Here is a 17603-nt window from a genome sequence, read left to right as displayed (position 1 = left end):
AGTGGTCCCTAACACTAGTTCCTACCTGTTATGGGCCATGACAGCCACACAAAGTCCAGGGAGTGTAGGTACAGCATGCACGCCAAGCACACTCTGCTTTTAACCCCGTCCGGTGCCATTACAGCTTTCATCGGATCCAGGGATGCAAGTACCAACATGCATGCTGAGCCCACTATATACTTCTCCTGGAGCCAAATGGCTACTGGTAGGTGCTATATAAGCAGACTCAGTTTTATACTGACTTTAAAACCAGCCTCCAGGACATACTAACTGGTCAGGTGTGCATGACTGCATGGAGATCGCCACACCTCCAATATATACTACAAAGAAAAATATGGGGGATTCAGCCCGCACAACCCTATGCAGGTGCAGATTGCTATGGCGAAATACAGATACAAACGTAAAAACACAAATGCAATCGCACTCTGCAACCAGCACTCTGCCCTGCCTTTATGCTGGATGTTGAATAAGGCATTGGTGTACATTTTGGCCAAAGCGTAATAAGCCACTCACCACGTCAAGGTCGCCTTCATGAGTGGTCCCTAACACTAGTTCCTACCTGTTATGGGCCATGACAGCCACACAAAGTCCAGGGAGTGTAGGTACAGCATGCACGCCAAGCACACTCTGCTTTTAACCCCGTCCGGTGCCATTACAGCTTTCATCGGATCCAGGGATGCAAGTACCAACATGCATGCTGAGCCCACTATATACTTCTCCTGGAGCCAAATGGCTACTGGTAGGTGCTATATAAGCAGACTCAGTTTTATACTGACTTTAAAACCAGCCTCCAGGACATACTAACTGGTCAGGTGTGCATGACTGCATGGAGATCGCCACACCTCCAATATATACTACAAAGAAAAAATATGGGGGATTTAGCCCACACAACCCTATGCAGGTGCAGATTGCTATGGCAAAATACAGATACAAACGTAAAAACACAAATGCAATCGCACTCTGCAACCAGCACTCTGCCCTGCCTTTATGCTGGATGTTGAATAAGGCATTGGTGTACATTTTGGCCAAAGCGTAATAAGCCACTCACCACGTCAAGGTCGCCTTCATGAGTGGTCCCTAACACTAGTTCCTACCTGTTATGGGCCATGACAGCCACACAAAGTCCAGAGTGTGTAGGTACAGCATGCACGCCAAGCACACTCTGCTTTTAACCCCGTCCGGTGCCATTACAGCTTTCATCGGATCCAGGGATGCAAGTACCAACATGCATGCTGAGCCTACTATATACTTCTCCTGGAGCCAAATGGCTACTGGTAGGTGCTATATAAGCAGACTCAGACGCAGACCACAGCTATGTGGCTGTGCAAACAGTTTGATAGAGTGACTGGTGACACCTTCCCTTTAAAGGGGTAGTCCAACTCTTTACAAGTGATGGTCTATCATTTGTAAATGGTTACTGCAGCGCTATTCCAATTCTCTTCGATGGGAGTAGAACTGCAGTAACGAGCTCCATCCACTGCATGACAGATGGCACTGTGTAGTTCCAGCGCTAAGTTCAGGCGCCAAAGCTACTGCAAAACATTTCATTGGTGGGGGTGTGGGGTGTTGAGATCACGCTGATTAGATAGTGATTGCCTATCCTGAGTACAAGATGTCACTTCTAAAAGGTTGGACCAACCCTTAACGGGTTAAAGACTTAGAAAATTGTATATATTTTTCTCTTCTGTAGAAAAAAATACAAATTAAAACTGGAATAACCTTTAAAATAAATTGAGACTACACAATTCATTGCAGATCAATAATCAACCACAACTATCTTTGCTAAAGGTTAATGTAGACTACATTTCTTAAAATTGTACAAAACTACTTACAGTGGGATGCGAAAGTTTGGGCAACCTTGTTAATCGTCATGATTTTCCTGTATAAATCGTTGGTTGCTATGATAAAAAAATGTCAGTTAAATATATCATATAGGAAACACACACAGTGATATTTGAGAAGTGAAATTAAGTTTATTGGATTTACAGAAAGTGTGCTATAATTGTTTAAACAAAATTAGGCAGGTGCATAAATTTGGGCACTGTTGTCATTTTATTGATTCCAAAACCTTTAGAACTAATTATTGTAACCCAAATTGGCTTGGTAAGCTCAGTGACCCCTGACCTACATACACAGGTGAATCCAATTATGAGAAAGAGTATTTTAGGGGGTCAATTGTAAGTTTCCCTCCTCTTTTAATTTTCTCTGAAGAGTAGCAACATGGGGGTCTCAAAACAACTCTCAAATGACCTGAAGACAAAGATTGTTCACCATCATGGTTTAGGGGAAGGATACAGAAAGCTGTCTCAGAGATTTCAGCTGTCTGTTTCCACAGTTAGGAACATATTGAGGAAATGGAAGACCACAGGCTCAGTTCAAGTTAAGGCTCGAAGTGGCAGACCAAGAAAAATCTCGGATAGACAGAAGCGACAAATGGTGAGACAGTCAGAGTCAACCCACAGACCAGCATCAAAGACCTACAACATCATCTTGCTGCAGATGGAGTCACTGTGCATCGTTCAACCATTCGGCGCACTTTACACAAGGAGATGCTGTATGCGAGAATGATGCAGAGGAAGACTTTTCTCCGCCCACAGCACAAAAAGTGCTGCTTGAGGTGGGCGAAAGCACATTTGGACAAGCCAGCTTCATTTTGGAATAAGGTGCTGTGGACTGATGAAACTAAAATTGAGTTATTCGGCCATAACAAGGGGTGTTATGCATAGAGGAAAAAGAACACAGCATTCCAAAAAAAACACCTGCTACCTAGAGTAAAATATGGTGGTGGTTCCGTCATGCTGTGGGGCTGTGTGGCCAGTGCAGGGACTGGGAATCTTGTCAAAGTTGAGGGACGCATGGATTCCACTCAGTATCAGCAGATTCTGGAGACCAATGTCCAGGAATCAGTGACAAAGCTGAAGCTGCCCCGGGCTGGATCTTTCAACAAGACAACGACCCTAAACACTGCTCAAAATCCACTAAGGCATTTATGCAGAGGAACAAGTACAACGTTCTGGAATCTCAGTCCCCAGACCTGAATATAATTGAAATCTGCGGTGTGACTTAAAGAGAGCTGTCCATGCTCGGAAGCCATCAAACCTGAATGACCTAAAGATGTTTTGTATAGAGGAATGGTCCAAAATACCTTCAACCATAATCCAGACTCTCATTGAAACCTACAAGAAGCGTTTAGAGGCTGTAATTTCTGCAAAAGGAGGATCTACTAAATATTGATTTTATTTCTTTTTTGTGGTGCCCAAATTTATGCACCTGCCTAATTTTGTTTAAACAATTATAGCACACTTTCTGTAAATCCAAAAAACTTCATTTCACTTCTCAAATATCACTGTGTGTGTCTCCTATATGATATATTTAACTGACATTTTTTATCGTAACAACCAACGATTTATACAGGAAAATCATGAAGATTAACAAGGTTGCCCAAACTTTCGCATCCCACTGTATATTAACATAATTCTGCCATCAAGTTTGAGCCTGATTGAAATAATATCCATTTAAAGGGGTTGTACCATGATTGATGTAAAAAATTAAAATCAGACCTCATATAGTCCATGGCAATATCTTTCTAACAAAGCTAGAACCAGCCATGTACCTCACATGGATCCAGAGATATCTCCACATTCATTGGTCCAACTGTTCTGCTAGAATTATTTTAGGCTGGCAGCTCAGGGGGACATGTCCTTTCTGCTGAAGCTATCTCCCTATCACAGCTCAGGGGACATGTCCTTTCTGCTGAAGCTATCTCCCTAGCACAGCTCAGGGGATGTGTCCTTTCTGCTATGGTTCTGTCCCTGTAACTGCCACAGCTTCTACAACTGTCACAGGAGACGTGGCTGGTGACAGCTGAACGTTTGAACTGAGCACGTGCGACTCTCTCAGTGTGGTGGGTGGAGAAATAAGGAAAAGTACAACCACCAGGTGACACTTCAAATACAAATACATTTTTATTGAATAGCTTAGTGTGCCTATTTTGTAAGTCAAAAATGAACAAATAAAGTATATTACAAACATTAATTTTATGCCATTTACAATAGTTTTCAAGAAACTTCTTCAAAAGTTTAGGTACACTTTAAGGAAAAGTTCAAAAACAACTACTGATGATGAATGAAGACCCCAAATACAAACCGGATTCCCAAAAAGTTGGGACACTATACAAATCGTGAATAAAAACTGAATGCAATGATGTGGAGGTGCCAACTTCTAATATTTTATTCAGAATAGACCATAAATCACGGAACAAAAGTTTAAACTGAGAAAATGTACCATTTTAAGGGAAAAATATGTTGAATCAGAATTTCATGGTGTCAACAAATCCCCAAAAAGTTGGGACAAGGCCATTTTCACCACTGTGTGGCATCTCCCCTTCTTCTTGTGGCATCTCCCCTTCAACAGATGTCTGGGGACCGAGGAGACCAGTTTCTCAAGTTTAGAAATAGGAATGCTCTCCCATTCTTGTCTAATACAGGCCTCTAACTGTTCAATCGTCTTGGGCCTTCTTTGTTGCACCTTCCTCTTTATGATGCGCCAAATGTTCTCTATAGGTGAAAGATCTGGATTGCAAACTGGCCATTTCAGTACCCGGATCCTTCTCCTACGCAGCCATGATGTTGTGATTGATGCAGAATGTGGTCTGGCATTATCTTGTTAAAAAATGCAGGGTCTTCCCTGAAAGAGATGACGTCTGGATGGGAGCATATGTTGTTCTAGAACCTGAATATATTTTTCTGCATTGATGGTGCCTTTCCAGACATGCAAGCTGCCCATGCCACACGCACTCATGCAACCCCATACCATTAGAGATGCAGGCTTCTGAACTGAGCGTTGATAACAACTTGGGTTGTCCTTGTCCTCTTTGGTCCGGATGACATGGGGTCCCAGATTTCCAAAAAGAACTTCGAATCGTGACTCGTCTGACCACAGAACAGTCTTCCATTTTGCCACACTCCATTTTAAATGATCCCTGGCCCAGTGAAAACGCCTGAGCTTGTGGATCTTGCTTAGAAATGGCTTCTTCTTTGCACTGTAGAGTTTCAGCTGGCAACGGCGGATGGCACGGTGGATTGTGTTCACTGACAATTGTTTCTGGAAGTATTCCTGAGCCCATTCTGTGATTTCCTTTACAGTAGCATTCCTGTTTGTGGTGCAGTGTCGTTTAAGGGCCCGGAGATCACGGGCATCCAGTATGGTTTTACGGCCTTGACCCTTACGCACAGAGATTGTTCCAGATTCTCTGAATCTTCGGATGATGTTATGCACAGTTGATGATGATAGATGCAAAGTCTTTGCAATTTTTCACTGGGTAACACCTTTCTGATATTGCTCCACTATCTTTCTGCGCAACATTGTGGGAATTGGTGATCCTCTACCCATCTTGGCTTCTGAGAGACACTGCCACTCTGAGAAGCTCTTTTTATACCCAATCATGTTGCCAATTGACCTAATTAGTGTTAATTGGTCTTCCAGCTCTTCGTTATGCTCAAATTTACTTTTTCCAGCCTCTTATTGCTACTTGTCCCAACTTTGTGGGGATTTGTTGACACCGTGAAAATTTGAATCAACGTATTTTTCCTTTAAAATGATACATTTAGTCGGATTAAACGTTTGATCTGTCATCTACGTTCTATTACAAATAAAATATTGACATTTGCCATCTCCACATCATTGCATTCAGTTTTTATTCACAATTTGTTTAGTGTCCCAACTTTTTTGGAATCCGGTTTGTAGTTAGTAAATCCACAGACAATAAGTTATTAAATATATGTGCTATACTCACCATGCTACATCAACACAATTACAAATAATGGTACAAAAATAATGATTCACCTGATTTGAACCAAGAACAAGCTCAAAATATAATCTGGCCCAGACACCAATGTGCTCAGGAAACAAGGCAAAAATGACATAATGAATTCCAAAGAGAGGGATCAGGAGAAGGGTAGATTTAGCCAGTCTCCTGTGAAAGAGGAAAAACAGAATAAAAATTGTAGTATGTTATCATCATCATCATTAGGGTCCATTCACATTTACGTAAGTAAATGTTTTGGGGATCTGCAAAACACAGACACCAGCAAAGTGTGTTCTGCATTTGCGCGGACCACACATCGCCGGCACTACAATAGAAAATGCCTTTTCTTGTCCGCGGAAAAGAATAGGACATGTTCTATTTTTTGGGGGAACGGAATTGCGGATCCGGAAGTGCGGATCCGGAAATGCGGAATGGGTCCTTGAAAATGAATGGGTCCACAGTCCGTACCGTGTGAATGGCCCCCTATGAATATGGGATTGCTGATTCAGTGTATCAGTCTAGGACAGGGATCAGCAACCTTCAGCACTCCAGCTGCTGTGAAACTACAACTCCCAGCATGCACACTTACTCGGCTGTACTTGTGACTCTTATAGAAGTGAAAGGAGGATTCTGGGAGTTGTATTTTCAGAACAGCTGGAGTGCCGGAGGATGCTGATCCCTGGTCTAGGAACATAACAATGTGAGTGCAGGTTCACCTCAGTGTCGGAGCTACTGAGAATCTCTCAAATTTGCAGGAAGAAAAATAGTTTATCATTCTGTTCTCGTTTCTTGTCTAATGCCAGACACCATGACGTCACCTGAAAGAACCAGGCTCAGACTGGCCCACAGGGGAGCAGGGTGGAGGGCCCCTGGGCAGGGTGGGCCCCTAGTCCCCCACCCCCCTGTACAAGTGTCACATGGCCCAGTAGACTGACTGCATTACATAGAGATAGGCCGTGAACAGTCTCTTAACCAATCTATGTTGATATAAAAACTGGGTAAATTATGTAACACACTGACCAGCAGAGGCAGAGGCAGGTTAGGCATAGCCAGATACCACCGTGCACCGCCAGATCCCCATTCACTGTAATGGGATCAGGCGGTAATCCGGCTGCCTTCCGGCATATGTGCAGACTTTCGGCCGGACAAAAAATGCTGCATGTAGCATTTATTGTCCAGCTGAAAGCCGACATGTACGCCAGATACAGTGACAGGATTACAGTGCCGGAGTTCACAATGCAGATGTGAACCCGACCTTAGCCAGTATCTTCTTTCAACAGTCTGAGCAGGGTCCCCCATAATCAGTCATCTTGTAGCGTGTTGCTGCTGCCCGCCATTGTGTGAGAGCAGACAATATCTGTCTGTGACTGCACAGTGGGCCCCAAGAACAAATTTTACTGGTGGGCCTTAGGAACTCATCACGTGCGTTGTTTTCCGCAGAGGATCTGCCACAGCAAAATTTCATTTTTCTGTTTTGAACAGAAAAACGGAATTCTTAAGGTATAAATTCACATTTACAGCAAGGCTATCCAGCAGACTGCCGGTGTTTCTGTCGCATAGCATTATATTGATTTATGATGCTATGTAACCCTTAGAGTTCTGGAATGTATTGGATAACACTGACTGCATTCTGTCAGTGTTATTCAATACATCCCAGAACTGTAAGGGTTATATTGCATTATAAATCAATATAATGCTATGCGACCCTGTCAGGACTGGAGCTGCTGCATACTCACGCTGCGAGTTCGGAGTGTGGAACTCGCTCGTCTGAAAGGAGTCTTAGGGTACTTTCACACTAGAGTTTTTCTTTTTCGGCACTGAGTTGCGTCCTAGGGGCTCTATACCGGAAAAGAACTGATCAGTTTTATCCCCGTGCATTCTGAATGGAGAGCAATCCGTTCAGGATACATCAGGATGTCTTTAGTTCAGTCACTGAATGGCATTTTGGACGGAGGAAATACCGCAGCATGCTGCGGTATTCTCTCCATCCAAAGTTCCGGATTAGTTGCCGGAATGCCGGATCCGGCATTAATTTACATTGAAATTTATTAGTACTGGAATGCCTAGTACAGGTAAAAATGTGAAAAATAATAGAAATTAATCTGTTTTTCCGTATGACAAACGGAGAGATGTATCCGTTATTGCAATGCATTTGTGAGACTGATCCGCATCCGGATCGTCTACAAATACTGTCAGTTTGCATGCAGATTCCCTGATCCGGCAGGCAGTTCTGGCGACGGAACTGCTTGCCGGATTACTCTGTCGCAAGTGTGAAAGTAGGCGCACCGACAGGGGGGGTCCAACGGGTCTTGACCCCCCAATAAGTAGTAATTTATTTATTTTTGTCAGGGCCGCACCGCCAATCACCTCCATATTCGTCTGTATCGCCGCCCACAGTACGGCGATACAGATGGCTGTGCTGCGGAGGGGCAGGGAGAGGCGTCTCCCTTCCCTGTTCCTATCAGAGGCCGGCTCAGGCGGCCTGATGACGTCATTATCATTGTGCAGCCTGAGTTAGGCAGCATACAGAGCGGGACACAGGCCGGAAGAGGCCAGCATCGCATTGCTGACAGCCGCATGGAGGTATTAGTGTTTTTTGGTTTTTTATAGATTGCACAATATAACAAAGAAGAACCATGGGGGCATCTAGGGGCATTTCTTTTACTGGCACATTATAGGGGGCACCTGGTGACTCTAAAGAAGCATTTCTTACTGGCCCATTTGGGGGGGCACTATGGGGGGCATTTCTTACTGGCACATTATGGGGGGGCACTATGGGGGAGAGGAGCACTATGGGGACATTTCTTACTGGCACATTATGGAGCGGGACTATGGGGGAGAGGAGCACTATGGGGACATCTGGTGGTTTTAAAGGGAATTTTTTTTACTGACACATTACGGGGCCACTATGGCATCTGGTGGCACTAAGGGGTGATTTTGGGAGGCACTATAGGGGAGAGCGGCACTATGGGGCATCTGGTGGCACTATAGGGGCATTATTTGCTGGCACATTATGGGGGCACTATGGGGGCATCTGGTGGCTCTAAAGGGGCTCTATGGGGGGCACTATGGCATCTCATGGCACTAAGGGGGCATTTTTTACTGGCACAAAAAGGTGTCAAGACAGCATTATACGTGGCAGACTGTCTTGACACCTTTTTCTGGGAAGTCTTTATCACCTACTGACTCCAATTAGGATAATGGAATCAACACCTTTGACCAATGCTGGGTCTAATTACCAGATGTGGATTCAGTTACATATTTATTTTTTTGTACAATCACTCAGAATTGAGAAAGCTCGTTGGAAGAACGAGTGAAACGTTTTCAAGAAATCTACAGTCCAGTTGCCTTGATTTATTCTTTACAGATATACCATGACCTGGATAAAGAGAACCTTCACAGACATACAGAACTGGGTGGTGATTCCAGTCACAGGGAGGGAAGAAGAAGAGTGAGTACAGAAGCTTTATGGAGGGGGCCTAACAATTAAGTACAGTGTGTCTATGTAGGATGAGGGTGAGACTCTTCATCCTCAACAATATAATTTCAGCTGTACAGTGTCTGTTCGGAGTGGCTTACTATATATAGGAGGGGCTTATAACAATGGCTGGGGCCCAAAAATTTTTTGGGGTGCTCCTCTGTTTTCAAATACCCTGTTACTGAGTTAGGCTACTTTCACACTAGCGTTCGATCGGATCCGTTCTGAACGGATCCGATCATAATAATGCAGACGGAGGCTCCGTTCAGAACGGATCCGTCTGCATTATTTTAGCATATAAAAACTAAGTGTGAAAATAGCCTCGGACGGATCCGTCCAGACTTTCAATGTAAAGTCAATGGGGGACGGATCCGCCTGAAGATTGAGCCATATTGTGGCATCCGTCCCCATTGACTTACATTGTAAGTCTGGACGGATCCGCACGCCTCCGCACGGCTAGGCGGACACCCGAACGCTGCAAGCAGCGTTCAGCTGTCCGCCTGTCCGTGCGGAGGCGAGCGGAGCGGAGGCTGAACGCCGCCAGACTGATGCAGTCTGAGCGGATCCGCATCCATTCAGACTTCATCAGGGCTGGACGGAAGCGTTGGGGTCCACTCGTGAGCCCCTTCAAACGGAGCTCACGAGCGGACCGACGAACTCTAGTGTGAAAGTAGCCTTAAGGGGGGAAAAATTTAAGACCAACATTTTAGATGTTGGTCTTAGTCTCTGCTCTGCTGGCTTCAGATACGCCACAATGAGATGCACGCCTCTTAAAAGAGTTTTCACCCAGACAGCCCCCCTGAATTGTGCAGGGAAGGGCTTTTTTGGGCAATCGGGTGATGTACAGGAGCTCTCCATGGGTAAAGCTAGGCAGCATGGCAGTGAACCTGGTGAAGTTACCGGCACTAATGGGTGGGCTTTAGCCCTGCCCTAGCCTGTAAAGCAGCACCTTGCTGGGTGGAAGCCTCTGCCTAGCAGTGTAAATATATAAACAAAAAAGCCATTCTCCTGTGCAATACAGCACAGGACAAAGGAGAGCCTCAGATAATGAAATAACATGATGCTCATATCAGAGGGGCTGCCTGGGTGAAAAAGGGGATATGTCCAGGTTCAGCTCTTTTTAGAAGTCAGTCTGTGCCACAGGACCTATAAATGGCGTAGATCTGTCGTAGATCTCAGTCGTCATTTATGCCAGTTTTCTGGTGCGAATTATAATAAATGTGCCTAGTTGCGTTTTTTTAAGTAGAAAGCGTGGTGCAAGACCTCCCGAAAAACAAATTTTTGCGCAAGTGGAGCTTGTGCCAAAATGTGTTACTTTTTCACATGAGAAAATTGTCGTAAATGGTATACATAAATTCCCACAATATGTTAACAGAGGTGGGTCCAACAACATCCCTCCCCTGGAGATGGTAGTATGTCTATTACTGTATATGAACAGATCTCTGATTACAGTTGGACCTGTGCAATGTGGTGGTGCTGCAGCAGAATTAGGCTACTTTTACACCTGCATTTTTCTTTCCGGTATTGAGACCTGTCAGAGGATCTCAAAACCAGAGGAAAACGCTTCAGTTTTGTCCTCATTCATTTTCAATGGGGACAAAACTGAACAGAACGGAATGCTCCAAAATGCATTCCGTTCCGTTGCATTGGGAACACAAAACCACTGCAAGCAGCGTCATGGGATCCTGATCAAGAGGGAAGTCACTGGTGCCGGATCCGTTTTCTCGAACACAAAAGAAAACGTCACCCATTGACTTACAATGGTTTTAGTGACGAATACGTCTTGGCCATTTTAGAGATCCATTCATAACATAGGCAGCCGGTTTTATTACGCAGCTAATCACAGGGTCAGAAAAAGATCCAAATCTCCTTCTTAATTTCACACATTAAGGATATGTTCCCAGGGGTTGTCATTTCTCTGATCATGGAGTCAGACAGATCCAAATCTCCTACCTAATTCCACAAAATAGGGATATGTTTCCACGGGGCATAATTACTGCAACAAAATAATCTAAAACAAACATGTGACATAATCCACATGAGTTATACACGGGTTTGTCATGGTTTTTGCTGCTGGGTTGCCTTTAGATTTTACATTGTACACTTTCCACACAGCCACCACAAGGGGGAGCACACTGCACATGCATTTACATACAGTGACCACTGAATTGATTGGGAACCGTAAAAACTGTGTGATCAGATTTTAATCCTCTCAATGTAAGCAGTGATAGTTCCCATTCAATGACTGCAAACAGAGACCTTGAAACTCGATCTTGATGTTATGGTATGGCCTAGCCCCATGCTATAACATCCTTGGATGGATATACATCTTTAAGGGATGTTGTGCTATATAACAGCATCATAATTGGTTGGATGCTTGAGCAATTCATTGCCTTAATAAATATATGTAGATACAGTACATGCAGAACTACTTGCTGTGCTAAGCTTGAAATATCGTACAACCTGCCAGCTGGCGAGCTCATGTGTCATTAATTCTCAAATCACGTCGGATCTTGGTGAAACATGTAGGGGAGGCATGTATCAGGAGCTTGCATTTGTGAGCTCTAGCATGGGAATGTGAGATGTTCAGTTGAGACAGTTCAGCACAAATAATGTATCGCTCAGGGTTGCCATCCAGATTCTTTTTTTCTGGACAACTTATCCCAAAATTGCAGACAGCCAACATTGTTTTACGGACAAACTGCAAAACCATAATAAATTATAAATATTATAAGTCATACATGTGTAACACCCCAGAGTGGTGTTACCACTCCTGCACCCTGCTACTGTCTTTATTGGGCTAGCACAATGTCACGGCAGAGCTGTACTTAAAGGGAACCCGTCACCGGTATTTTGGGTAAAGAGCTGAGGACATGGGTTGCTGGGCAGCCGCTAGCACATCCGCAATACCCAGTCCCCATAGCTCTGTGTGCTTTTATTGTGGAAAAAAGACGATTTGATACATATGCAAAGTACCCTGACATGAGTCCTGTCCCTGACTCATCTCATGTACAGGACTCATCTCAGGTTAATTTGCATATGTATCAAATCGTTTTTTTTTCCAGAATAAAAGCACACAGAGCTATGGGGACTGGGTATTGCGGATGTGCTAGCGGCCATCTAGCAACCCATGTCCTCAGCTCTATACCCAAAATCCCGGTGACAGGTTCCCTTTAATAGGTGGATGAAAATAAAAAGGTAGAGGAGCGCCAAAAATCTAAGAGAATACAACTGAAGCCAGGTGCCCATAAGGACCCTCAAAGAGTTGGGGCACCGAAGGTGCCAGAAGGCATAAGGTATCTATATTGAGGCGGAACTAGGTGGAACCCAAATATAACCGGAGGTAGTGGTTCAATAGTTATATATGAGAGCTAGTATCTCTCTAGAGTCAAACAATAGTAGATTACAAGTGTAAAAAATGTTAGAAGAATATAGTGTAATGAATTTTAAGGATAATTTGATAAAAAAATAAAAATAAAAATAAATGACATAACTAAAAAAAAACTGCAGATAAGGTCCACTCTGTGGATTCCAGTATCCTGTACAAATTATTGTATCTTACTCACTTCACCAGGGAGGGTGGAGCAAGATAAGGACATAACACTTGTCACCAGTCCCCCCCTCGCTGAGATTGCCTGTAGATAGATTTCCCTTGTAGTCCTTCTAAAAGATGACCCGGTGGACTTCAGTGAGTAGCCAAGGTACTTTTTTATTCAGAAAAAAGCTTGACGCGCTTTCGGGGTGTCTATAGACCCCTTTCTAAGGAGCAAAGCATACATACATATATATATATATATCAACAATTTATAGTGTAGAGGCAGCAGCAAACCTTCTCTGTCACATGGTCTGTTGTGGGTGCGGCTTCTGTGTCACATGGTCTGTTGTGGGTGCGGCTCACAGCTTTATCCTACCTCACAATGCATTGGTGATACCACTATGGAGGCATGTGAGAGTCTGGCTGTGAGTTGATTTCTAGCATTGCTCAGACCCTGTTCACACACTACGGGCAGTTGAGTGGTAGGATCCCATGCGTGCTGAGACACCGTGGTGTGGTGCATGAGGGGCTCCGATATGTTCCTGACTGGAAGATATTTGCAAAGTTCTCAGCTTTTAACATCGGCCTGAGGAATTAGCTAGTATTGTCAGTTGCTTATCATTTTGGTGCATTTTTTGCAGTGATTTTTGTATGTATATTTTTTCATCTGCACAATGTATCATTTTGTGTAAGATGTTCTTGTGCTGCATGTGGTCCGTCCCGGCATCCTCCATTATACGCATTTTTTGCTGGGGATTGCCGTTGTCTACGGACCACATGCGGAGGAATTGCTCCCCCAGTTATAGACACGCTACAGTGTAGGGATCGACCGATATTGATTTTTTAGGGCCGATACCGATAATTTGTGAACTTTCAGGCCGATAGCCGATAATTTATACCGAATAGAACCCTTGTCCTATTCACCCTGATAGATCTCCATCAGGGTGAATAGGAGCTCACAGTGTCCCTGCTGCTCTGTTCTTTGTGCACACAGCAGCATGGAGCTTACCATGGCAGCCAGGGCTTCAATAGCGTCCTGGCTGCCATGGTAACCGATCGGAGCCCCAGCATTACACTGCTGGGGCTCCGATCGGAGGAGCAGGGGAGAGGGGATCCTGTGGGGGCTGGGGGGGGGAAGGGATCCTGTTTTTAATACTGGGGTGGGGGGGGGCGCACTGCGCCACCAATGCTTAATACTGGGGGGGCTTGGGGGGAGGCGCACTGCGCCACCAATGCTTAATACTGGGGGGAGGGGGGGCGCACTGCGCCACCAATGCTTAATACTGGGGTTGGGGGGGGACTGCACCAATGTCTAATACTGGGCTTGGGGGGGGCACACTGCGCCACCATTGAAGCTTAATCTCTAATTTATTCATATACAGGAGGCGGGAGCAGGCTGCAGTATCACATAGCCCGCTCCCGATCTCTATGAGCTGTAGCTGTGATCAGCGGTACCTGAGGGGTTAACTACCACAGATCGCAGCTACAGTTCATAGAGGCCCGGAGCCGGCTATGTGATCCTGCAGCTCCCGCCTCCTGTATATGAATAAATGAGAGATTAAGCTTCATTGGTGCGCAGTGGCCATAGCTCCTCCCCTCCTCTTGTCCCCTGTCCTTTCATTGGCGGCAGCACAGGGGGAGGAGACACTGCTTCCTTCTCCCCTGTGCTGCTAAGGGGAACACTGAGAGCGCTGTCAGCAGCGCGATCTGTGTTCCCCATACGCTATCGGAATATCGGCAAAATAAATGCCGATACCGATAGCATTCAAAATCCTGAATATCGGCCGATAATATCGGTAAATCTGATAATCGGTCGATCCCTACTACAGTGTCTGGGTTTGGAGCATTTTCACCCGTTTAGGCCACTTTTTTCAGTGGGTTTTTTGTCTATAGATCCCTTTCTCAGGAGCAAAGCATACATACATATATATATCACAACAATTTATAGTGTAGAGGCAGCAGCAAACCTTCTCTCATGGTGGAGCGTTCACTTCCGGTCACGTGACCCCGAAACCGGAAGTGCGCTTCATCCGTGGGACGCACACTCAAAATGTATCCAAACCCTAGTCAATATACTGGTAGAGATACCTTCTGCCTTCTAGCATCTTTGGTGCCCCAACTCTTTGAGGGACCTTGTGGCCACATTTTTTTTTTTGGGCGCTCCTCTACCTTTTTATTTTCATCCACCTATTGCCTATTGCGACCTGCTAGTCAAGCCAGTTTCGAACGAACTGTTCGTTCTAGTGTGAGCAGCCTACCTACCAGCACAATTCTCAGTTCAATACTTAGTCTTGCAATCCCGTTGGCACCCCGCAATCCCATCTTTATCTTCTCCCAACTCACTACTGCACCTCCTTTTCAACCTTCCTCTCTAATCCATCCTCACCTCCCATTCTTCTCCTCCTCTCCTTCCTTCCTCTCCCCATTTTCCTAATCACTGTTTTCTAGTACTTTTACTCATGCTCCTTTTTTGTGTTTAATTTTTACTTTATGAACCGGTCCTCCCTTCCGGAAGCACCGTCTGGAGCCCACAGGGCTGACCCGGGATGCCTTTTTTCCTAAAGAAAGGTCTACAAGATCTAACGCAGAGAATTCTCAGAGAAATCAGAAGATAATAATCTTCATTCTTTCCAGAACCCAACCAAAAACCATAGCCTAGATGACAAAGACATGTCTGCATCCAATACATCATCCCGTCCCAACTTACTCTCCCCTATGAAAGATCCTGTGATGGGGACATTCCAGACACAACAAATTCCTTTGAATGTCAATATCACAAATAGTCCCCATCAGGTCTCCAATTCTAATGCCATCTCACCTGCTAGCACACTAGGTAACATATCGGTTTATAGTGATCATCTGCTCAGTCCCAACCCCTTTTTAGCTTTACCCACTAATCTGGCTGACCTCTCCATCCAGACCAGTTCTATTCAGTATTCAGCTGTTATCACCCTATTTCACAAACTCTCCTTTGGTCAAGCCAAACCCTTCTCAGAATCCACGCTCACAGCAAAACCAGAAAATCACCCATTACTTCAGCCCAATTCCATCTTGCAAAAACAAAAGAACAATTTCCAACAAAGAGGATGTAGAGGACAAAAGAGACATACCGTAGGTCCAAACAACAAAAAATCACGGCCCACATTGACAAACAAGTAGAGGACCCCACTGAGAGCTTGAAAGAAAAGGGTATCTGTAACCTATCCAGTTATAACCTCAATAGAAGTGAAATTGAGGTACTCTCTAAGGGGTTGTCTTTCTGTCCCTCTAAGGGGCCAGATATTTTCGAACTACTCGTTGATCTAAATCAATATATATGAAAATTAACACTTAAACACCATTTTATATTGAAAGACCTTGCCCCTAAATCAGTTACCCCAACCAAGATTAACCTCCAAACTGTTGAAGGATGTGGTGGAGACTAATGGAGGGACTCTTTAAAGACCCTATTTCCTCCCAGTTCAAACCCCGTTCTAATTTTTATCCAATATAAAACCGGGGACCCCATCAAGAAACATATTTCAATATGGTTCTGACTGACCTTAGGAGTCTTGCTGATTCCGGACAAACTAATATAAAACTACCACATATACTTACTCCCTCACAAATCAAAGCCATTTCTTCCCTTATATCAAATAGGGATCTAGTTATCAAGAGTTCTGATAAGGGTGGGAGAGTTATCATTTTGGATTCTAGTGCATAGGACAATAAAGCCCTAAGAATCCTATCTGACAAAAAATATTATAATAAATTGTCAGAGGACCCGAGCAGTGACTTCAAGAAAGCCCTAGTAGCACTTATAAAAGGCTGATCTGCGGCCATCAATAAAGTTGATCATTTTTACTCTCTTCCTGAAGTCCTGGATCCTGTTTTGGGGGGATTGGGAGATATATATTCACAACACCTTCGGATTTACTTGGTTTTCGGGAGACGCTGTACGGATTTACTCAGCTGGAGTGTAAAATATCTGTGACAGAGGGCCTCTTTAATCATCATGATATCAGTTTTTACAAAAGATACATAGATGATATCATATTTATCTGGAAGGGGGACCCCTCTCTCTTATCTCCATTCATCCAGAAACGTAATCAAAACGCCTGGAACCTTACCTTTACTGCACATTCTGATCCCAAATCTTTAGTCTTTTTAGATCTCAACCAAATTCGAGAGTGTTATATTGTAATGAGCATGTATTTTAAAGAAGTAGATACCAACAGCTATTTGGATTTTAACAGCTGCCATTTTCACAAGTGGAAAAAAAACATCCCCTATGGGCAGATTAAACAGGTTCGCAGGAATTGCTCGGATGATAACATCCTAGCAAATCAACTGGAGATAATACATAAAAGATTTTGAGATAAGGGGTACCCGAAGAGCCTGATATTAGACTTCAAATCTAACATTTTGAAGGAGAGTCAGGCAAGTTGTTTAAAATCCCATATGACCGCTCCTGAACCAAAACCAGTGGACGTTCAACTAAACTTCTTTACGAGATATAGTTCTCATCATAATTCTATTAAACAGATTCTGCAAAAACATTGGTCAATTCTTCACCAAGATCCAATTATTGGTAAAACTCTCCCCATTAGACCCAATATCACTTTCAGACGAGCACAGACTGAAAAATATACTAGCCCCTTAGTTTCCAAAACTTCCCATTCAGAACATTGCTGCACCTGAAGGTAATTCAGTGATAACACCTAAGGGATCTTTTCAATGTGGTTCCAAACGATGTATGTGTTGCAGCACTATTTCTAATAATGTTGATATAGTGACCATCTCGA

The 17603-nt window shown here is 44.1% G+C and overlaps 1 protein-coding gene across 1 annotated transcript in view; it reads right to left on the bottom strand.

The window, feature by feature from the left end:
* LOC122942041 (vasoactive intestinal polypeptide receptor 1-like) overlaps window positions 1-17603 on the bottom strand; it is a 206122-nt gene that overhangs the window by 14027 nt on the left and 174492 nt on the right. The window contains exon 11 of the mRNA XM_044299535.1: window positions 5845-5974. Coding sequence (XP_044155470.1) covers window positions 5845-5974 — 130 coding nt within the window. The remainder of the gene's footprint in view (window positions 1-5844; window positions 5975-17603) is intronic.

The sequence above is a fragment of the Bufo gargarizans genome, chromosome 6, assembly GCF_014858855.1.
Source record: "Bufo gargarizans isolate SCDJY-AF-19 chromosome 6, ASM1485885v1, whole genome shotgun sequence".
Lineage (NCBI taxonomy): Eukaryota > Metazoa > Chordata > Amphibia > Anura > Bufonidae > Bufo > Bufo gargarizans.
Note: the sequence above shows the minus strand (reverse complement) of the source record. Positions and strands in the feature narration are given on the sequence as shown.